Source organism: Alexandromys fortis, unplaced genomic scaffold, assembly GCF_014885135.2.
Source record: "Alexandromys fortis isolate MF-2015 unplaced genomic scaffold, M_Fortis_MF-2015_v1.1 scaffold_127, whole genome shotgun sequence".
NCBI classification, from domain to species: domain Eukaryota; kingdom Metazoa; phylum Chordata; class Mammalia; order Rodentia; family Cricetidae; genus Alexandromys; species Alexandromys fortis.
The window spans coordinates 4,258,387-4,282,261 of NW_026068006.1; the positions used below are offsets into that span (position 1 = coordinate 4,258,387).

Genomic DNA, 23,875 nt, shown 5'->3' on the forward strand with positions numbered 1-23,875 from the left:
ACTTAGTGGGTCATGAAAAATCAAGAAAAAAATATACAGCGTAGGGCATGGACACAGTGGAAAGATAGAAGAGAGGAACTTAAGAGGAGCGAAATGGGGAGTAGAAATGATCATATTTTACTCTATTCATGTATGGAATTCTCAGAATAAAAATCACTTTACAAATAAGAGATATCAAATATGAACTTTAAACAAAAAGAAAAGGAAAATGAATACTCACTTTAATAAGAGACTCAATATATTCTAGATCACTCAGTACATCCCTCCAGTTGGCCTCTGTTTTAGGGAGACCTACACTGACACAGCTGGAAGAGAGCACAAAGACAGGCGTTTGAGAGAGGATGCTGTTGTCTGACTGAGGATCTAAGCAAGAGCATGGCCAAGTTCATTTATATTCCCACTAGGGGGAAAAGCCCGGGCTTTTTCTGTCTCTGCACTCAACCGCTCAGTGGGTGAATAGAAACATCAAACATACAGAACACCTTTGGTACTCTGAGCTAATTCGAGGAGGACTGTCCAACCTTGAGGATTAGAGGAAGGCTAATTAGATCGTTTGTAAGTAACCGCACGCAGTTGGTCACAGTGAAACAGGAAGAGCATCGGATGTGCGGCATGCTCAATAAATGTTCTTGAAGTACAAGTTCCATGAGAGTTTGGGAGCTAGTAAGTGTAAAACCTTAAGCACTGATCTTTTCCCTGTGACAATTGTGAGGGGAAATGTCCCTTACAGCATGGTAACCATGCCTCTTTCACTGTGCTCACACTATTCTGATTCTAGGACTAGTACAGAGTCACTGAAGACTTAATAATAAGATGGATGATCACAAATTTATTCTCTTTGGTTAAAACTGAAATTTAACATCCAGAATAAAAGACACATTGATGAAGTGATGGTGAAGTGATTCATAAAGCCTCAGGAAACAGTTGTTCTCAGAAGGGTCATGAACAATGTATGCCAATGAGAGTCTGTTTTAGGGGAACAATTCACATGCATGATATCAGTAAATGGGATATTTATAGCAATAAGCTTGGTTGCTTTGGGGAATAGAATATACACATGGAATACTGCCAAGGTGCAGAAATCCTTGGTTAGTTAAGTTCCCTAAGCATCTCCATAGTCACTGGCATGTCCAGCCCTGAATGGTGAAGACCTCTACACTAGGAAACCGAACACAGTGACTTTCCAACAGGAAGAAATTCAAGGACAAATAATCATGCTGTTGACATAGTAACAGTTATAATTAAAGAGGAAATTACCCCAAAATGAAGACATGAATGCCAGCCTCAGTTAGGAAATGACTGTTTAGCAGGAAACACAAGTAGCACGAGATGGATGTATTCCTCATATATGGTTTCTGGAAAACATAATTGCAGATGATATGGTGAAATATCTCTAGTACAAACATGTAAGACTGCATTTTGTCGTATTTTAGGTGCAAAATTGTAGCGCTGCCTTTTCACAATCAATAATCTTTAACAGAAACAGTGAAAGTTCAGTGAATCTTCTGCTTTACTCTAATCTCCAGACTCTCCAGCAGATATTTCTCCAGCTGAAGGTCAATGATAAAATGACATTCTCAGCAATTGACACACACATCCTTAGGACCAGTCAGCAATTCTGTCATCACGGAATTCCTCTCACTGTCTCTCCTTTTAACAGACCACACAGTACATGCAGTCCAGATTAAGAATGCGAACCAATAGCAAGCAACTAATTGTACATTAAGTTCATGCAAGTATGTGGAAATCAAAGCATATTATTATCACATGGAGAAAAACTGGATAGAAATGAAACCAGTAAAGGTATTTGGGCCAGATAGTGCATGCCATCGACCCTGGAACTAGAGAGAGAGGACATGAAATCCTGTGAGGTCGAACCTGGTCTATATTGTGAATTCCAGGCTACCCAGGGCTACGGAGTGATGAGACCCTCAAGAAGCTTATCCTTTCCCATTAAAACAGCCATGACATAAAAGCTTTTCCTGGGTAATTAGAAACTTGTTTGTCTGAGACAAACCCAGAATTGATTCTTTGACCTGACTCCTTAGTATTTTCAAAGCTTTTTATAGTTACAGAGAATAATGTCAGCCAATAGCTCAGCCACCAGAAGACTGTGTTCTATTTAGTCTCTGCTGAAAAGATGCATAACACCAGACCTTGCCCTCAAAGGCATAACTTCTGTGGTAAATAGACACTTGGAGAACAAGAGAGGCTGAGCCAAGTAAAATAATACATTATCAATGACATGGAGAGAACGGGCCGACTGTTAGTCTTGTTCAAAAACGCACATTACTTATCTTTAAAATAAAGACAAACCATGGGAAAACAGATGTCTGTCCAAGCCAGAGTCGTTTAGAGAATAATCATACCATTTATTATAAAACCCAGTTGAGATGAGGGTGACCTTTTAAGAAATATGCTATTTTTGTCTGCTTTTTCCTTACCAAAATTTTCATTACTTAATGCCCAGGTAATTGCTTAAGTGGTGAAGAGCTGGCTATGGCGATGGGCTTCCAGCTGCCATCCATGCAGAACGCCTTCTGGAACACAACCAGGGTAAAGGATGACAATCAAAACACACGCGGTCAACTAGCGGACAAAGAGGGAAAAACCTGGTGTTTATGGAGCATCTACTTCCCGAAGGAGATGCTCCTTAACACACATATCACATCAAACAGTCCTGAGAGCATTTGGGAAACCTGATCTGGCCTCATGACTGCCCAATCTAGAGACCAGGTTTGTTGAATCCAAAGACCAAAACCCTGTCTTCCTAGATGTGTCCCAGATCTAACAGACTTCAGGGCCATAGCAATTAGAGTTAGAGACATCCAAATACATAGACTCAAATAGCCACCAGGTGATGATCTAATTTACAGTAACAGCTACATCTGCAGGCTTCAAATAGATCTTAGATCTGCTCTTCAAAATAGTTAATTGGAACATCTACACATTTCCTAAATAACAAAATTATGTTTATTTACTAAATCAAAGTGATGGTAAAACATGCCCACTGAACTCCATTTCATTAAAATATTCAAACTCAAAATACACCAAATGTAGACAGTCTTCCTAGACTTAAAATTGATACATATTAATTGAACTTGCCGATAAAAATGTTAATATCTTTGGTTAAAATAATATAATTTATCACAATTAATTATCTTGATTTTTATACTTTAAGATGCTTCCTAATGTATAAATATCTGCTGTAAATTATGCACAGATTATTAGCCTTACTTTTACATTGTGTGTATACCTATGTGTGTCTGTGCATATCTGTGTGCGTATGTCTGTGTGTCTACAAGTATATCTGTGTGTTTCTGTGTATGTGTCTCTGTGTGTGTGTGCATCTGTGTGTGTGTCTATGCATGCACTATGCACATGCCATAGTGCATGTTTGGAAGTCAGGGAACAAATTGTAGGGTTCCCTGTCTCTTTCTACCACTTGGGTTTCTGCGATCAAACTTAGGTCATCAGGCTTGACAGCAAGTAGCGTCACCTACCCAGCCATCTTGTCATCCTGTATAATGATAATGTATCATTCTTAAAAGGAAAAAAAACTAATATTTATTGGGACATAAAACAAGATATAGAGGTGTGTGGGCAATGCCATGTTTCTGTGCAGTCTTGACCCAGTGTTCCACGTGGCTCTGGCATTAGCCTTCCCTTCCAACTGTAGTTCATATATTAAGCTTGTATGTGCAAGGACCAGAACAGCCGAGACTTGTTTACACCTATGGTTGATGTTTGCACTCAAAACCTAAGTCACCTGACCCACATGGAAAGCTTAAGCAGGGAAGACTCCAGAGGCATCTAGGTCTTCCCAGTCAGCCTCTGTCAACCCTTGTCTGTTGAAGGAGCTGCAGGCTGCCTTCCTGCCGCCTGGCTCCCGGCTGCCTGGCTAGCTTATGTCCCAAAATAACAACACAAAAACTATATTCATATAAACACTGCTTGGCCCATTTCTATTAATGTGTGTGGCACCACAAGGTGGTGCCTTACCAGGGAGATTCTAGCCTCTGTCCATCTTGGGTCAGAGCTTCATCACATCTACCCTGGAGTGGAGAGGCTTGGCATCTCTGCTCACTTCCTCTTCCTCCCAGCATTGTGTTCTGTTTACTCCACCCACCTATGTTCTAACCTATCAGGCCAAGCAGTTTCTTTATTAGTTAACCAATGACCTTCCTCCATCACTTGTCTTTACTAGGTCTTCCCAGTCACCCTCAATCAACCCTTGTCTTTACTTTCTGACTTATACTTCGGTAGTGCTTGATTAACTTTTCCTCACATCTCCTGCTGTTCTTTTTCTGGGAAAGTGTTCTGCCTGTAGTCTTTTTGCTAAGGACCGCACCTTTCCCATTCCCCAGTGACAGGAGCTTATTCTATTCTGTCTGTTTGATCCAGGCATGGTAACCTGCAAGTGACAGACAACCTGGAACAGAGAGCTCGATTTGAAACTGTGCACGACAAGTAAGTGGCTATCGGTAGAGTAGACCAGAGAGGAGTGAGAAGCTTGTATGTGTTAAGGGCTGTGAAATAATACACAAGGGCTGTTTCTTTCTATATTGCAAGTCTTCATAGCAAAGTGTCATTCTGATCCTAGCTTGAAAATTCTATAAGATGTTGGCTTATTGCTGACATCTGAAATAGTGTGACCTTGGGGAAGTCACCTGAGGGAGGACATGTGCACCTGACCACTGTGTTCACACAGCAGTGAGTCATTTTCCTAACAGCGCAATGGAGGGTGATACAGTAGGCAATACAAATCAGAGTCATTTTCCACCAAGTGCCAGGCAAGAAGTAGCTCCTACTACAGTTTTATACTTTTGGTCCTAATTACATCAATATCCACTACTGCTTGAAAGCAGGAGCAGATAATGAATGGGGTTGGCTGCAACCCAACTCAGCTTCATTACCAAACTAGGTGGCTGATGCCTCGGACTCACCAAACACCTCTTGATGGACAAATATTTGGCTTGCTGGCAATGCCTGGTTCCTGCTGATCCCTTATTCCATCCTCATTTAAACACAGCTGAGAAAGTCATGTCTTTGGATGTCTTGGTGCACCTTACACTGGCAATTTAGCAATAACTGTTGTCTTGTTGCCCTTGGGAAGGATTAGTGGGATTCTATAGGACACCTACCCAGTTCCCATTAGAGTAAGTCCTTATGAAAAAGCCAGCCTGGCTTACGGTTTCACCATGTGCCCTATCCTTCTTGTGTGCACTTTCACCATGGTGAAGCCACATACAACCCAAGTGGCACCATCACCAAGGCCAAGCCAATAAGGCCACTTGGTTTTGCACTTTCAACTCTAGAACAGTGAGTCAACTACACCTCTTTTCTTTAGAGGTGTCCGGCCTTAGGGATGTTGCAATAGCAACAGGAAATAGACCGCCACGTGGTTCTAAATCTTATAGTCCATCATAAAACAGCAAAAAGAAGTGACAAGATTTTTCATGCTTTTAACATATCACTTCACATAAAAGATATATGGGCATATACACATATATTAATGAAATAAGTTAAGGCCCTTGGGAATGATGAAAACGAGACCAGCTGCTCTGTTAACAAAACTATTTCCAGGATAAACATTACCCGTGTAAGACTGAAGTGCCCAGTAGCAAGCATAAGGTTTGGGCTTGCACAGTTGTAAGCACTATCCAATAAACAACAACTAAACAAAAATTAACTTTAAATTGATATAAAATAAATATAAAACACTTTAGATAGTTTGTCATTTACAATAGACAGCACACACAGGAGGCATATGATAAGTGGACTTGCCTAGATTTATCTTATTTTTTGATATTTAACAGAAATGTTTCCACAAGCTACTTTCATAAGTGTTCTTGAAAAATTCCAGCTAAACCAATTCTGTGGGCAGACATGCTGGACAGCTTCTTTAGAAAAACATAACAACAAAACTTAACCAACTGTCCAGAAACAGTCATTAGGATATCTCACTCCAGAGATACCTTAAAAGCATTGTTATTCAAACAATCACAAAGGAAGAAGAAATTCTACCAAGGCATTCTACATGGGAAGAAAGATGGAAATTATGTGAGAGGGCTAAAAATTATAATATATCACCTAAAAGGAGTTCCAGAAGGAAACAGAAAGAATGGAAAAGATGAAACTTCAAGGAAGTGAAAAAAAAATAAAAATAAAAAACCACAAGCATTCACACTGAAAGAAGATCAAAGGGGTAAATTAACACTAAGCAATTTAAAGGATATGTGTGCTCACAGCCAGTTGCTTAAAGGCAAGCAGCAGAGAGACCTGATGATGCTGTACAGGACCAAGAAATTCAGCTTCAGCATCAGCATCCTACCTTAACCAGTGCTCATTGGGGAGAAGGCGAGCAAAGCACTCTCGTATCAGACCTTAGAAGATGTAAGAACTGGGGCTGCGGAGATGGTGCAGAGGTTAAGGGTACTTAGATTGTGCTGTGGGACAATAGTCTGTATCCTGTCAATTATATTTTAAATAAACGCTGATTGGCCAGGAGCCAGGCAGGAAGTATAGGTGGGGCAACCAGGCAGAAAGTGGAGGAGGGACAATGAGAACAGGAGAATTCTGGTAAGAGGACGCATTCTGCAGTCGTGACCCAGCCACAGAAGAAGTAAGATGTGACTGCCTCACTGAATAAGGTACCGAGCCACGTGGCTAGCATAGACAAGAATAATGGGCTAATATAACTTATAAAAGTTAATAAGAAGTCTGAGCTAATGGGACAATCAGTTTATAAATAATGTAGACCTCTGTGTGATTTTTTGGGGGACTTAATGATTGCGGGAACCGGGCAGGACAGAAACCTCTGACAACAAGATTGTCAGCATACTTATGCAGAATTCTGGTAATTATATACACTCATAAAACCATCACAGCCACTATAACAGACACCATACTATAAAGACAAAAAACATTCCTCATGGGCTCCATCCTTAGCTCTAATGTGAGGCCCTCCTGACTTATCCATGAACACTTACTACAACAACAACAGGAAGCAAAGGGCATGGATGGTTGCCATGGGAGACAAAGTGTGAAAAAAGGAAGGCATAAGTGCATTCCAAGGTTATCGTTTTCTATTTAGGGTACTTTAAGCTTATGTTCATGCTGATCAATTGAAAGAATCAAGAGAAAACTTAACTGTTCAGGGCGGGGGTAGGGAGAGCCAGTTTCACCCAGAAGTAGGTCTAGTGAACAATGAAAATGGGCTAAATAGATTTTTATCCCTGCACATCTGAGATGGCATCTCATGCCATCAGCTGTATTCATAAACCAAAGGAGAAAAGCCCTTTATTTGGCTTTGTAGGTAAAGAAAATACTTGATAAGTTAACATAAATTCTTAAAAATGGAAGTCAAAATATGCTCTGAAGACGGCAACTGAGACACAAGAGAACAGGTTCCAGCGGACGTGAACAGGTTCCAGCGGACATGAACAGGTTCCAGCAGACGTGAACAGGTCTCTTAGCGGCTTAAGGAATGGGGGGAGTGAAAACCTAGTACAATGGCCTAAAACCATGAGTTCCAAAAAGACAAGCCAGGGAGACACTGGGAGGGAAAGGCCAGAAAGCACAGGAAAGAACCACAGCGCAGGGACTCCAGTGCTTTGTCTTGTTGGGCCCAGCTAACACCAGACAGCGAGCCATTACTGCATTCCTGGGCACGCCGAGCCCCTGCTCTCCTGAACGCAAGCAGCATTTTGTACTTTGGTCTGGACGTTTCTGAAACAGGGTCGCGTATTCTAAATGACCTACACCGTCGTTCACAGAAAAGCTATTATTAACGAGATTTGTTTGTGCTTTTTACAAAATGGGTGGCATTTCTGGTCTCCGGAGCACATTTTTGCACACACAGTACAATGGGCCTGGCTTCAGGACCGTCAGTCGGGGAGAAGGGAAAATGACTAAAACACACTCTGAAGCTGAGAGGGCTCCTGAGCACTCTTCTGCTTTAGGAGACAGGATGGAACATTTGGTGAGCATCCATGCTCTTCCCTCTCTTGCCCTCAAGGTGCACTGGAGGAAAAGTGTGTGTCTTCTTGGGGAAGCAGGAAGAGGAATCTTTAGGAGTTTATCAACTTGAGATTAGCACCCCTTAGACCCAGAAATGTAGGCCCAGACAGGTAGGCCAAGAAGTCACGAGTTGCCACACCTGGTTCCCTGGATAGCTGGAATGTGAGGCGGGTTCTGCTAACAGATAAGTTAATTGGGTGTGAGGCAGGTTCTCTCAATAGAACATAATTATGGGTGTGAGGTTCCCTGTAGACTCTCCAGGGTGATGGTTCCTGTAATGATTTTTAGGGGGGAAATGGCTCGTGACAGGTTTCTCTGTAGCTTTGGAGCCTGTCCTGGAACTAGCTCCGAAGACCAGGCTGGTTTCGAACTCACAGAGCCATTTCCCCCTAAAAATCATTACAGGAACCATCACCCTGGGGAGTCTGCAGGGAACCTCACACCCATAATTATGTTCTATTGAGAACCTGCCCCACACCCAATTAAGCTGTTGATGGAGAGCTATCTGTTAGCAGAACCCGCCTCACATTCCAGCTATCCAGGGAACTAGGAGTGGCAACTTTTGACTTCTTGGCCTACCTGTCTGAACTTAACCTGGCCTACATGACCTGGACCACGCGGTGAGATCCCGTGCCCTGCCCACCAAGTCCTCATGCAGGGCCTATATAAGCAGCAACCATGATCCTAATAAAAGGAGGCTTTGACAAATCTGCTTAGCCTCCTTCTTCTGTCTTAGCTCATTCCCTTCCAGGTAGCGCCTCTCCGAGACCCTGGAATAACTAGCTGCAGGGTGGGTCACAACCTCTAGACTAGTGACCCACCCAAGGCAGCAACAGAAATTGGGATAAAGTGTTTTTTATTCCTGGGGAAAACAGCCGCACAACTACGTTCATGAATGGAGGAAATGGGCACTCTTACCCCAAGACGATCTGATTCTAATATAATAATGAAGCATTAAATATAAATTTGCTTGGGTAAGACACATTTAAAACTCCCTTTTAGCAAAAGTTAGGGCAGAGGGTTGAAGGAAGCAAATGCAGAGTTACTCCTGGGCCAAAGTCCATATGCCAAAAGAACATTTACAATCAGTCCTGAGAATGACTTAGAAACAATCTATCCGTGAACGAGGAAAAGAAAAGAGTATGCATATGGACTTCAGACAAAGGCAGAGTCGCCACAGCATCCTGGAGGGCATCCAGTCACTGTGTACTTCAGATGAAGGCAGATTCACCAAGGCATCCTGGTACTTAGGTTGCAGCCCCCACACAGGGGGTGCACACAGAGGTGTGCAGGTTGCCCACAGTGATGCCCATACTTTGCCTAAAAGTCATCCTAAGTTAGTGACAAGCATACCATCAACCTTTCCTTCCGTCTGCCCACCTCCCAATGACAGCCTGACCCCACCTCATGTCTTGGAGGATCTAGACTGGCTGGTAACCCTAAGGATGTAAACACATGGCATCCTAAGCTCCTCCTATCCCACACCTCCCTACCATGGACCACAGTGGGCCAGCTCAGCAGGCAAGGCAGAAGAGTCTAAGGGAGCAGGGCTGCGGGGAAGTCTTATCTCCACCATACTGTCTGAGCCTCCAGCAGGGAGGAAGTCAGATGTGTGCCCTTCCTAATAATAGCTACTTCCGAAAACCATCAGCCGCTAGGAGAAATACCGATATACCTTTCTGAAGAAATGTATCTTATTCATACAGTAAAAGTAGAAAAATCGTTAGCACATGAAGTATGAAAACTGAGTGTTTGTATTTAAAAATGATAGAGGGGGTTGGAGAGATGGCTCAGCCATTAAAAGTACTGATTGCTCTCATAGAGGACCCAAGTTTGGTTCCCAACACCTATGTTGGGCAACTCGCAGTCATTTCTCTCTCCAGCTCCAAGGGACCTGATGTTTTCTTCTGCCCACTAGCACCTGCACACACATGTGTACATACCCATGCAGACATGTATTACAATGTTGTCTAAAAGTAATAATAACTCTTTAAATTGCTAAGAAAGAGCTGGGTGGTGGTGGCACATGCCTTTAATCCAAGCACTCAGGAGGCATAGGCATGCGGATCTCTGTGAGTTCGAGGCCAGCCTGGTCTACAGAGTGAGTTCCAGGACAGGCTCCAAAGCTACACAGAGAAACCCTGTCTCGAAAAACCAAAACCAATCAATCAATAAATAAAATTTTAAAATGGAAGGAAGGAAATATCATAAAGCTTGGTCAGGAAGATAAATGTAATATAGTTCTGTGTTAATTGGTATTTTTAAGCTTTTAATACTTGACATATGTGATTATTTTTTCCCTTTCTAAAGAAATGTATGAAAGTGTTTGAATTTCAGTCTTAACTTGGGATTCGCTTTCTTGGAGAGCCTGTGTAGTTTGAGTTTGGTTGTCAACTTGTTTAGCCTGCAGTCAATTAAGAGAAATGCCTATGCAAGGGTATGGAATATTCTTTCCTTTAAGGAGTAGTGGAGAGGGTAGACCTTCCCCCAAAATAGGTGACGTTGCCTTATGTCTGTTTTCCTTCTTTCTCTGCTGGTGAACACACCTACTCTGCTGCTGCTACGCTGCCATGCTACAGTGACACTGGACCTTCAGGCTTCCAACATGGACTTAAAAGGAACCCTTCGTGCCTTCGTCCTGAGATTGTCACTGCTGGGCATGCAGACTGAGCAGTCATCTCTGCAGTGTGAGGAGTCCACTGAACTCCCTAGCTCTAATTGTCTGGACTAAGCTGATATCTCCACTCCGCAATAGTGAGCCATTCCATTGGTTCCTTTCTGTAGAAAAACCGGATGAATGCCAACACTGCAGAAACATGAACTCGATCCTCTGGGCTAATACTTAGGCATGTTTCCACGCAGCCACGCAAAGACCTGTCTCCCAACTCTCTGCCTGATCTGGTCTGTTGCCCTGTTTCTTTTCAGGGGAAAAATAATGACATAATCACTACCCTGGTGGGTTCAAACTTATTGTGAAGAAGATAATACATTGCAAATATATACACATATATATTAACTATGAATACACATGAAATAAAATTTAAGAATGAGGGTGGGAGAAGCACCTGAATCATGGATACAAGAGTAATATATAATATCAAATACATGCTTCCCAAAATAGAGGAAGCTTTGTAACCAAGGGGCCATGGAGGTAGATATTAAAAGTGGATAGACTTTGAAAAGGAAAGGGGTTTAGTGCATGAAACCAGGGTATCAAGAGATCCTTTGATGAAGAAGCGCTGAAGAACACTGAGAGAAGTCAAGAGATACACGCGTGGACAGGAAGCCTGACGCCATGCTGTCTGTGACTGTCACAACCACACTGAGGAATCTAACTGAACTTTCTAGACAAGTGTTTCCTTAGACAATGATGTTGAGCAAGAGTTTCATTTGATAGGAATTCAATGTGGCATTTTAAAAATTCAGCCACTATAAAAACTCAGTCCAGGAGTTTACTTCTCAGATAAACTGTAGCTCAGATGCAATAAACAGTCTTTCTGCTTGAATGAGTTGTCTTACAACTCCTGGTTGTCCATGAGAGGTTGTCGGTGCTAAAAGTAAGAGAACTGAGTTGATTGCATATGGTGGTCACATGGCAATGGCTAACTCCGTAAGTGCAGGGCCAGTCACTACCAACCAAGACCCTCACATGAACTCTCTCCGTTTCCTCAAACAGAGGCACGACAGAAGCTCTTATCTGGATGGCTTTGGGTTGCTGCTTCCATATCTGAATTTTCAGATATCAGCTGCGTCATGTTTTCCTGCATCTTGACCTCCACACTGAAGTTAGATATTAACCTCTCCACAACCCCATTCTCAGTACTTCTGACTCGTGCCACCTTTAGAAATCTCAGTAAAGGTAAAAGCAGAAAAGATTTTCCTGAAAATGTCTTTCAAACAATTTCTTCCATGTAATGCTTGCTTCTCTCTCCTTAGCATTACCTTCTCATGTTTATCCAACTGTTATGCAGAGAACCAAACAAGAATGTCCTGGAATGGGATCCTCTCCTTCCCCTTCTTGCTTCTGATTTCAAAACCCCTTACTCTTGGTGCCAAGCTGTACTGATAATCAAGTTTCTTGTACAAAATGGTAGCGTAATTGCTCATTTTTTTTACATATCTCTAGATTACCCATAATGCTGAGCTGAATGCAGTGTTGGTGCTGTGGAAATGAATATATTAGAGTGTTCAAGAAACAATGACAAGGAGAAAATTCTGCCCATGGTCAGATGTTCGCCCAAAACCTATTTGATCTGCGGCTGATGGATCCTGGTGTTGAGCCTAGGAAAAGGTCAACTTTCGGGCAAGAGGGAAGTGAGCCAGGAGTTGTTAAAGTACTTGAATGACTTGTTCCAGCTTCCTGCAGTGATGAGCAGCCAAGAGGATAGGCTATCTGTACTCCGCTCTATCAACAGTTTATTACACCATGCTGTCTCAGACTCTGAACATCTCAGAACTTTCAGAGACTGGCTCTCCACTTGGTATGGGCTACTGTGCCATAGGAAAGAGTCACATTGTTTACTTTTCAGAGCCTATATATGATTCATAAAAAGCACTTTGGAAAAATATACTCTAGCCAGAAATTTGTGATTAAAGTTGCTTTGATTAAAAGTTTGATGGAGAAAATATATAATTCTTGATATGTTTGGATATGAAGAACTCAACTATCAATATTTCCCGGTTATATTATCTAATAAAATTAGAAAAAAGTCATTATTAAAGATTTCCTAGATCTTAAATTTTCTCTTAAAAACATACTGTAATTTTAAAAAACCTTACTTTAGTTTTAATTATGCGCGGGTGTATATGAGCACAGTCATTGGAAATGCCAGAAGGTGACAACAGATCCCCCAAAACTTAAGTTACAGGTGGTTGTGAGGCACCTTACCTGAGTATTGGAAAACAAACTTGGGTAATCTTCAAGAGCAGCAAGCATTGGTGGCTGCTGAACCATCTCTCCAGCACCCACCCCCCAAATACCGTAACTTCAGAAATACATATGAAATCAGCAAATCTAGGTATGGCTTTATTAGCAACTTGTATGTGATGATAATAGTTAAGCTTATTTTTGCTGGTATAGGAACAAATGTTTAGGAAAAATACATCTCAGCAAAATGGTTCTGAAAGAGGAAAGTACACATAAGATCAAAGTCTCACATTAATAATCTCTTCCATACAGAAGAATAGTTCAGTTGTTCCTATGCTGACTATACAGAATTAGAAATATTGTCTACTAGACTCATTCCTTGGCTGCTATTACTTCAATAAATTTGTATTTTAAATTGTAGTCTGAAGACAATATGCTACCAGCAGAAAATAATTATATATGACCTCAGCATCCACAAAATGGATCATTAAGTGTCTGGAAATTATAATGGCCTACAGAGAAAATTCTCCACAGGAACAGTCCTTAGTCAAGGCAACAACTGACTTGGCTAGGGCACACAGAGAAATACTGTGCACATCTAGCTGAAAAAGAGTCTTCTTGCACCTAGGAAACCAGTCAAGGAATTCTCTGGGGAGAGGGTTTCCTCTGATTCCAGTAGAAGCAGAAGACATATAACTTACAGAGCAGGGACAGGTGCACTAAGAATCTGGCTGCCTTCCTCTGGCTCCCTCGGCCACTCAGGACTGGGCAGAATGTAATCTTACCAAGCCAATGACATGAGTGGAAAAGAATGTTTGTGTCCTGATCACAGGTGGCATTTTGGCAGCTGTTCGGCTCGTGGCATAACTCACAAATAATCACTAGCTGCTCCTTTATTTGTCTCCTTATTTTAAGAAGAAATGCAAAGAAATAACTTTGTTGTTCCGTTTCTTTTTGAACACCAAGTGTCCTGGATAGTTTTATGTCAACTTGTCACAAGTTAGAGTCAACAGAGACGAGGGAACCGCAACTGAGAAAATGCCTCCATGAATTGGGAGATCGGCAAACCCTTAGGCATTTTCTTAATAAGTGACTGATGGGAGAGAGCCCTGCCCACCGTGGAAGGGGCTGCCCCTGGACTGATGGTCCTGAGATCTGTGAGAAAGCAGGCTGAGCAAGCTATGAACAGCATTCCTCCATGGCCCTGTGTCAGCTCCAGCCTCTAGTTCCTGCCTGGCTTTGAGCTTTTGCCTTGATTTCCCTCAATGAACTGTGATTCAGGACATGTGAGACAAATTAACCCTGTCCTCTCTGAGTTGCTTTTGGTCGTCATGCCACAGCCCAGAAACAGTGACTATAACTGAAACACCAAGAAACCCGTTTCCAGACTAAGTGAAAGATTACTGAGACTTTATTACCCTTTAAAGAATTCCTGATCCTTTCTGTGGATGGTAATCGCACATGCCAACTCCTAAGAAAAGTTGAAAGGTATAGAAGTTTTCGTGACTCATCTCACAAGAGAATTCAAAACAACAATGCATAAGTGTTTGATTAAGGGAGGGATGGAGGGAGAGGAAGGGGAGAAGGAAGGATGGAGGGAGGGAAGATAGGAGAGAAGGCTAGAGAAAGGGAGGAAGGAAACCATGCTGTAATGGAATAGAGGCATTCTGTCTTACATCATTCAGTTAATATCAAAGAGAAACACTACATGACACATCCTGAACTACAGGACACATCAGATGTGAATGGGCTCCATCAAATATCACAAATGTCAGCAGGTAAGAGTAGTAATAATGGTGGGTTGTGTCTCACTGCCTGACTAGCTTAATCACACAGAAATTGTATTAATTAAAACACTGCCTGGCCCATTAGCTCTAGCCTCTTATTGGTTAACTCTCACATCTTGATGTAACCCATTTCTAATAATCTGTGTAGCACCACGAGATTGTGGCTTACTGGGAAAGATTCTAACCTACATCTGTCTTGGGCCAGAGCTTCATGGCATCTGCCACAGTGCCTTCTTCCTCCTCCCAGAATTCCGTTCTTTCTACTTTGCCTACCTAAACGCTGCCCTATCAAAAGGCCAAGGCAGTTCCTTTTTCAACCAATGAAAGCAACACATAAAGAGAAGAACCTCCTACACCATTTGCGGCCTGCTCCTCCTACAGGTAAGAACACAAATCCTGCGAGATGCATCAGTGGGTAAGGGCATTTGCAGTCAAGTCTGACTTCAGTCCTCTGCACCCATATGGTGAAAGGAAAGAAAAAAGTTGAAACAAGAGTTTGTAATAAGGCAGAACTGAAACAAAAGGACAGTTGCTGCAATGGGATAATCTCTAAGCTGTTTGATGACATTGAGGACCGTCTCATATGAAACATGTCTCAGCAACTATGCCTGGGGTAGAAAAGGAAAAACTGACAAATGACATTTGGTCCTTGTTGTTTCAAATGTCCAAAAAGAGATACCCCAAAGGCTTGGTCTCCTCGCACAGGGAGGCGAGTTGGGTGGACTGTGCAGTCCTTCTCTACAGGAGACTGGTGGGCAAGTTGTTCTGAAGGAGAAGAGCCATGCTTAGGTGAAGAAAATGTCAAACACGCAAGACAGACACAGCCCTGAGTGAAAGGAAAGCTCGGTGCTGAGTGTTAACAGCAAGCAGGTTGGCAACACATAAAGATGCTTTCCGATCAAATTTTATACAAGTTTGCTTTATAACCAAGACATAAATCCCTCTCCAGGAAGCAGCTTTACAGCAATGCTTTCCATCAGTGTCTGACAGGAGCCACCACCTGACGAGTCTCAGATATTTGAGCAAAAGAAATAGAAGCAGTGGCGTGACATTTATCCCCCAGAAGGTCGCACACAGACTGAGGAGAGCAAACTTTCTGCACACGGTATTGGGGGCACATTCCTCCCCGTGTGTCACACACTTAGTCCTACTTCCCCCTCCAGCTACAAGAAAACATCACACTAGCAAGCTAGTGATTAGCACACTAGCTTCCAAAGCATGCGGCCTCGGTCGTCTCCCTGACAGAAGCTTACAACTTTATGGAGCCATGCACTGACAGAATGGCAATAGAGACGGAAGACAAAACAAAATGAAAACAGATGAACAGCTGCTTCCCCCGCACTATGGCAGCATTGCGGATTCCTAGCAGAAGAGGTGCTTGCAGGGTGAAGGCTCCTCTTGTTCTTTTCATGCCAAATGGCAATGCAAATGGATTCATTCTGTGTTGGTTGTTATTGTCCTAATTTTATTACCAGGAAAAATATTTCCCTACGTGCGTGTTCCCCCTAATATCCTCCCTTCCAGGGAGAGAAGTTATGGCTTAGTCCCCATTTACGATCTTACTATTCATTTAGTTCCCTTTAACACTTTCAAATGTCATACGGAGGCTTTGACTTGTCAGAACTGAGCCATCCATCTCGGGCAGAGCCCATCAGAATGACAGCGTCAATGCTTCTCATAACAGTGCAGAGCAAAAGGCAAAGCCAACGCTTCAGAAGACGATATGTGTCCACACTCATTGTACTCCGCAGTTTCATGCTTGGCTTTCTTTTCGTACTTTAGTAACCTATCTTGAATAGCAGAAATATTATGTCTCCTTTAAAATGCAGTCAAGTAAAAGTTAAAAGAGATGTAGCATCCAAGATAAATATACTTCTGGCCCAAAAGAATAAAGAGCCGTGTATTTGAGAATCCAGGGATCTTTTAAGAAAAGCCTTCTAAAGGAAAAACATCAGCCCTGGAGCTCCCACACAAGTCCCACCCGATCTCCACCAGGCTTTGCTTGAACGTGGACCTAAGCACACACACCTGGGATTTTCCTAGCTTTACGAGATCCAGGAAAAGATTCTTCATTAGTCAAGTCCAGATTGTTTTCGACAACTGGGGTATACTGGGATATTGACTCAAGCACATTATAAATTATTCTTGTGTCATTTGGGGAAATTTTGGATGCATAAGTGTAACGCTGCAGCCCAGCGCTGTGCAGTGACTTCTCCCTAAAGAATAAGCAAGTAAACGCGGTTTAAGTTGCTAAACCCATAATCCACACTATTCAAAACACACTAGAGGTTATTAGAATCTGTGAGCTGACTCTGGGAATTTAGCTCTGGCCTGGTGAATGCCAGGAGGAAAGGTAACAACTTGTTTTGTCAGCATGAAGACCAGCTGTCGGAAAAGAAAGCAATGTTTATATCCTACTGCCCAGGAAACACATGCCATGGTTACTCTACTTAAGATCAGTGGGACAACCCTCCTATCCGTTTCTCCTGTCATGGCAGCATTAGGTCATTTTTGTTCATGTGACTTTTTGTGATCACTAGTTAATTATCTGTGTATTTTACTATTACAGATATGATTTTCCTTTTATATTTTTCTTTATCTTTCTACTTTTTTGTGTATGTGTCTGTAGACTGTGTCTCACTCTGTAACCAGATTAAGCTACATGTATGTGTGAGACAAGGTCTCATTCTGTAGTCAGGCTGGCCTCGTATATGTGTGTGTGTGTGTGAGAGAGAGAGAGAGAGAGAGAGAGAGAGAGAGAGAGAGAGAGAGAGAGAGACTGACTCAGTCTCATTCTGTAACCACGCTGCCCTGTAACTCACTAAGAAGCTGAAATGCATGGCAACCCACCTGCCTCAGAAACCCACGTCCTGGGATTACAGGCAAGAGCCACCATGCCTGGCTGACATTTTCTCAGTTGATTTTGCATCTTCTGCAGTTCCCTTGATGCCTTATTATGAGACTCACAGCCACTTAACTCAATTAACTGAGAAAAACGCAAGGAGGTAGAAAAACTGTCATTTCCATGGGTGTTTGGCCACGACATTGCGTGACCACATTTCTTCAATGTGTTCACGAGATGGAGGGGAGAAGGTGGCATGAAGGCAAATGACACACGAGGGCAGATTACCCTAACAAACACAAGCTAACAAACAAATCAAAAAATATGTAGAGCATAACGAAACATCATTTATGCGATGCTTGACCATCTGGACCTGCTGTTTTATGGGATGAGGAAGTGGGATGCTTGCGCTGGAGCCCTCTGAGGTGGGACTTTTTACAGCAGTATTTTGGGGCCCACACAGACTGGCTGTACAATTATATGGCTGCTTTCCATAAGGCCATCAATAAAAACCAAGCCCTACGGTGAACGTGGCATAAGGACAAAGCCCCGGAGTTCAGCCTGCTGCAGGCTTTACCATTAATTCTGCCAATTCTTTGTAGCTCACAGATTTATGCTCCCCCCAGAAAGTGGGAGAATGACGGGAGGCAGACATATGGTGCAATATCATCCCAGAGCATGTGGTGGGTCACATGACTATGCCACGTCCTACTGAACAGCTTACTGGAGATATTGCTGGATAGGGACAAAATTACATTAGCCACAGAGAACAAAAAGAAAGGAAGATAAAAGAAGAAAGGAAAGAAAGAAAAAGAAGGCAGATGTCTTCCAGTTGCTGCAAAAAGAGGGAAGCAGAGAGATAGAAATGTTTAGAAAAATCAGATGAAATTTTGTACATTATATAATATTGAAACTATGAGATGGAGGCGTGTCATGAAATAAAATACCAGAGATTCCAGGTTGGTAAGCAGCTTTTGCTGGTCGCCAGTGAGGAAACAGCAACCTCATTCCTAACTTATAAGGACAGAATTCCACCAATGAACTGTAATGAGCCAGGCCATGGACTACTTTGAGTGTGGCCAGATAAGAGCTCGCCCAGCAAATGCCTGGCTTTCTACTACCTCAATGTCCAGATGAACTTGGCACCCATGGAACTAAGAGAATGTCCAGAAGAACTTGACACCCATGGAACTGAGAGAATGTCCAGATGAACTTGACACCCGCGCAACTGAATGTGTAAGCGAAGTTGTCACCCACGTATCTGTGATGTTATTTAAAACAACTGTGATGCTATTTTAAGCCTCTATCTTCACGATTTCTTACGCAGCAATAAAAAGGTAATTTATATAGCAATATGTTTCACTACAAGTGTTTCAGAAAATATATATAATAACTATTATAGTTATTTAGTTTTAAGTATAAATATACAATATATAACACATATAATAAGTATATATACATATATTTATTGTTATTTGAGAGATTAAATGATTTGATAAGAACTAATGAGATTATATATGTTATGCATCTAGAACATTTTTTGGGTAATAGTTTTCTTATTTATAAGTTATATTCTCTTTTATTTTTGATATTATATTACAATTTCATCATTTATCCTTTCGCTGTTCTTCCTCAACCCTACTGTATACTCTACTGGCTCTCTTTCAAATTCATGGCCTATTTTTTCATTCATTGCCTTTGAATGAATACTTAAATATTCCTAAACATACTTGGTCTGTATAATGTTGTTTATTTATGAATGTGTTCAGGGTTGATGCTGTGGGAACACCTTCAGCCAATAGCCTTTAAGATACCAGCCTATTTTGGGTGTGGTCTCATGTACTACCAAAGCAGACAAAAAGCACGTGTGGGCCACTTGGCGGCTGGATTTGGTTCCATTTCCCAGCGTATGCAGAGGACTACAGATCCCTACTATTTCTGTGAGCTTATCCCCTAATAAATAAACCTTTGTTATACTCCATTATGGTCTATTTTGGCACACTTCTGTACACCAATAAATTTGCAGACCACGCCATTGCCAGACCCTGACCTGACCCCATCTGGTGCCTCTCTCACCCCACACAGCTGAACTACCTTCCTGCAGTTAAACTGCCTCTCTGGTGCACAGCTGCACATGGTTTGGCTGGGGCACTGGGGTAGCACCTCATTGACTTGGCCTTTTCCCGCCGCAGCCCACACCCATGTGGCTTGGTCCCACCTACTGCTGTCAGCTGCTTTCTGCTGCAACTCCTAGGTGACTTCTCTGGCTTCCACTAGTTCTGCTCTGATCAGGTCAAACTTTGACTCTGAGAACAGAGGCTCCAACCCTGCATCTAGAACACAGGTTTGTGTTCCTAGTTTCGATCTGTGAAAGCCTGGCCCAAGCTCGGGCCAGTAACCTCATGGCTCGCCAATGCCTGCAAGCTCTGGGTTTCTTTTCCTGTCCAACTTAAACCTTCTCCATATGTGGGTGTGCTGCCTTTAAGTATGTAAATAAATTTGTTAGTAATTCTAAGTCTCGGGTGCTATTTCTGACTTCCTTACTGCCACAACTGAGACACCTGTTGGCCAATAAAGATTATTACATATACAACAATTCTCTGAAAAATTTAAGAGGTAAGTTAATTTGATTAATAAATAAATAAATTTGAAAATTGTAAACCACCCCCAAAATAATTGCAGACAATATTGCCATCCAGGAATTTAACAACCTTTTTTGTTTCTACTATGATGGAATTCTGTAAGAGCTATATGACTTACTTTGTACATATATTTTTGTGGCCATGGTGGCTATTAGCTTTGTTCTTCATATACTTAAAGAAATGGCTTTATATCCTTAAAGAAATGACTCGATAACAGAGTCAAGAAAGAGAAACTTTTAGAAAGTATACAATATTTAGTAGAAAGGATTCATACTATTGAAAATGATAACCTTAATAGACAAAATTTACATGGCAATGGATTATGAAACCTTACAAAAGGGCACTGCGAGATTATCTGAAAGGATTCATACTGTTTGAAACTGACAACCAAAATCTGTTAAAAGGGCATGAGAGGCCATCAGACAGAACATTCCTTCAGGAAAGCAGTCTACACGCCATCCAAATAATATTTGAGGATGAGAAGATACCATTAAAGGAAAAATTTAAAGCGTTTGAATTACATGTGCAATATGAGAACCAGAAATTAATTAATTTGATGAAATTATTGAAAATATTCACTGATCAAGAGATTCAGGCTTTTCAAAATGCAGTGATAGAAAGATCTGAATTGATTGAGGAACTTGTCAGAACTTAAAAGCAAAAAGAGAAGGTACAGGCAAAAGATTTAATATCACCAGTACCTCTCAGAGTCAGAGATAAACTTACCAAGAGTTTTAGATATTTATACCTCTGAAAAACCAGGATACTCAATACCCAAATAGATATACAGAATGTAAATGGAAACCTATAGGTATAAAAGATCTAAAAGAAAGAAGTAGTAGTATCTTATGGCATACATTCACCATTCGTTAGTGAGATGGTAAAGATATGGGCTTCAAGCAGTAGAGTTACTCCACATGATTGGCTTAGTCTCAGAAGTGCTAGAAGATGGGCCGCAGTTACAGTGGAAGTGCTATTGGAGAGAAGAAGCTAAAGTCTGGAACATCAAGGTAGAATCAAAGGATTTGAGGCTTCCCAAGGTCAAATTTATTGTGAGGGCCATTATGCTGATCCACAGAGTCAAGCTGTTTACGATGAACAAATACATCTTGTTCCTATGCTATACAGCAACCTTGAATGCCTGGGGTAGTATTCAAGGACAGGAAGAAGAATTGAATCGTACACGAAGGTCACACGAGGCCCAAAAGAACCCTTTAGTCACTTTTTACAAAGATTAACTAAAGCTGTACAAATAGGGGTAGCAGATTCAGAAACTAGACAAGTACTTATGGAATCTCTGGCTTTTAAAAATGCAAACATGAAATGCAAAAATGTACATGGGCCCTTAAAGATCAAATCACCACCAATAGATGAGTGGATTCTGCACACAGCCAGTGCTGAGTCATTTAACTATAATACTGAGGCTAGGGTAGGAGAAGCAATTTCCAAAGGTATGTATGAAGAGTAGTTTTCCAAATGTTTTAATAGTGGTAGAATAGGTCATCTTAGAAAGGACTGTAGACAAGACATTCATAGCATATGTTTTTTGTTTGATGTTGTTCATGCTGGTTGTAATTCTAATTTTCATGTATGTTCTTGCCTCTTCTTTTCCCTGGGCAATACTTGATGTTTGTTCTTATTGTATATTGTTTGGTACTAGGCTTAGAAATCTTTTGTTTAGACAAAAGGAGGAGGTGCTGTGGGAACTCCTTCAGCGAATAGCCTTTAAGATACTGGCCTTTGGATATCTTAAAGGTGTGGTCTCATCTACTATAATTGCAGACAAAAGGTATGCATGGGCCTCTTGGCTGCTGGATTCAGTTCCTGTTCCCAGCACACACAGGAAACTGCAGCTCACTATGATTACTGTGAGTTTATCCCCTAATAAGTAAATCTTTGCTATACTCCACTCCGGGCTATTGTGGAACTCTTTGGGTAGCCACTGGTGTGCACCTCCCTGGAGAAGACTATTATTACCACTCTCAGCATTCCTTACTGTCTGTAGTTTCTTAAGTAGTGTTGTCTCATGGCTTTCCCCTTCTACACTGGCATATCTATTGCTGTTGTCCTTGTCCAGCACACATTATGGCAGTCATGTCAGTGACATTTTGGGGGGTGTAGTTTTTGATGTTACTAAGAGACACAACTGCACAGGAAACTTCTGATCCTCTGACTTTTACAATATTTCTGACACCTCTTCCACAATGTTCCCTGAGTCTTAGGTGTATGAATGTTTTGTAGGTATATCCAAATGCATAGAAAGGATTTAAGATGTGACTATAGTAACTTTATATTTTTCCAAAAGTTCAGAGTTACTGACTTATTTTATAAATCAGCATTTATGACAAAAACTACTGCTGTATTTCATATGTCTGGGAACTTCATATCCTATATATGCTATGGTTGGTGTGATGAAAATTAAAGCTTCGTATGAGATCCACAATAACATAACCAAGTAACCTTACAAAACGTGTCAAAGTCAATCATATGAATTTGTACCCAGGGCATGTGGTGAGGAGGAAACATGCCAAAGACAAGGGAAGTAATCTAGTTTGGGTGGCTATGGTTGCTTGATATTCTAGGGAAATGTACAGTAATATATAAAAGCATGACAAATTGCACCCTTACAACCTGAGAAGTGGCCTTGTGAGTATTGCTCTTCATAAGACAGTGTTATGTATGCTATATCTTATGAGGCAGAACATTTCACCAATTGCAACTACACAAACACACACATAAATAAAGAAGCATACAAACAAACAAACAAATCATTCCATGCTTCTTGTTCTCAATGTCCAAACTCATTGGTACTGATACACAAATAAGACCTTCAGGGCAAGCAGACACTCACTGAGTGGGGTTCAAGCTGAGCTGGAAGTGCATCCAAAGGTCAAGATATACAAAACTATATTTGATACAGTGACATGCTATAACTGACATACATAATAGGCTATACACTGAATGTTTTGTTTACTGTCACTGTTTTTATGCAAATGTTTGAAATTCTGTTTTTGTCAAATGGATAACTGTGTTTTCTATTTTGTCATGCATACTTCAAGAGCTCTAAGTTATAAAGTCATTAAAACTACAAACAGCATAACCCAGCAGCCTTCTGCTGGGAAGGCTTAAAAAGTGATATTACCTAGTTATAAATGATGTCAAAAATACTTTTTGAAATGGAGAAAAAAAACTGCAAGCATCTTTCAGTGGTCAGAGCACTTGCCTAGCGCGATCAAGGCCCTAGATTTCATGAACAGCACTGCTAAAAATAAAGACAAGAGGATGGAGCAGAGGCGCAGTCATCCACCCTCCCCTCTGCTTTCTAGCCCTTGGTTACACATGGAATCAAGGACAAAACTGAACCACATTGATCTTGTCATAGAGGTACGAAAGTGACAGCAACTGAGAAAGAAAATTTACAACCCCTACTAACACTGGAATTAGCACAATGGTCAGGGCTTTGAAACCCTCAAACTGCTAGATTTTCTCACAGACATAAATCCTTCCCTTGTGACACGTTAGACAATAGTTAACCAAAACCACGAGTCAACAGGAACTTCTTCCAGACCAGACCAAACTGAAATGGTGGCCTGTTTTTCTTATTATTATTTGTTACTGGTGGTTATGAAATATGAAAAACATAATTGTTGGCCCTCATAAATAGAAACAAATTTGTCTTTCACTATATGGAAAATTAAAATCTGCGCCATATATA

General features: G+C 41.4%; 1 protein-coding gene across 14 annotated transcripts in view; it reads right to left on the minus strand.

The window, feature by feature from the left end:
* The window catches only part of Il15 (interleukin 15), a 79,988-nt gene that overhangs the window by 11,320 nt on the left and 44,793 nt on the right, over positions 1–23,875 (minus strand). For 9 of the 14 annotated variants that reach the window (XM_050161549.1, XM_050161550.1, XM_050161546.1 and 6 more), the window contains 3 exons: positions 2,445–2,540; positions 1,258–1,355; positions 221–305 (listed from right to left, as the gene is read on the minus strand). In XM_050161549.1, coding sequence (XP_050017506.1) covers positions 221–305; positions 1,258–1,355; positions 2,445–2,456 — 195 coding nt within the window. In that variant the 5' untranslated portion in view covers positions 2,457–2,540. The remainder of the gene's footprint in view (positions 1–220; positions 306–1,257; positions 1,356–2,444; positions 2,541–23,875) is intronic. The other 5 variants (XM_050161552.1, XM_050161547.1, XM_050161548.1 and 2 more) reach the window with 2 other exon arrangements.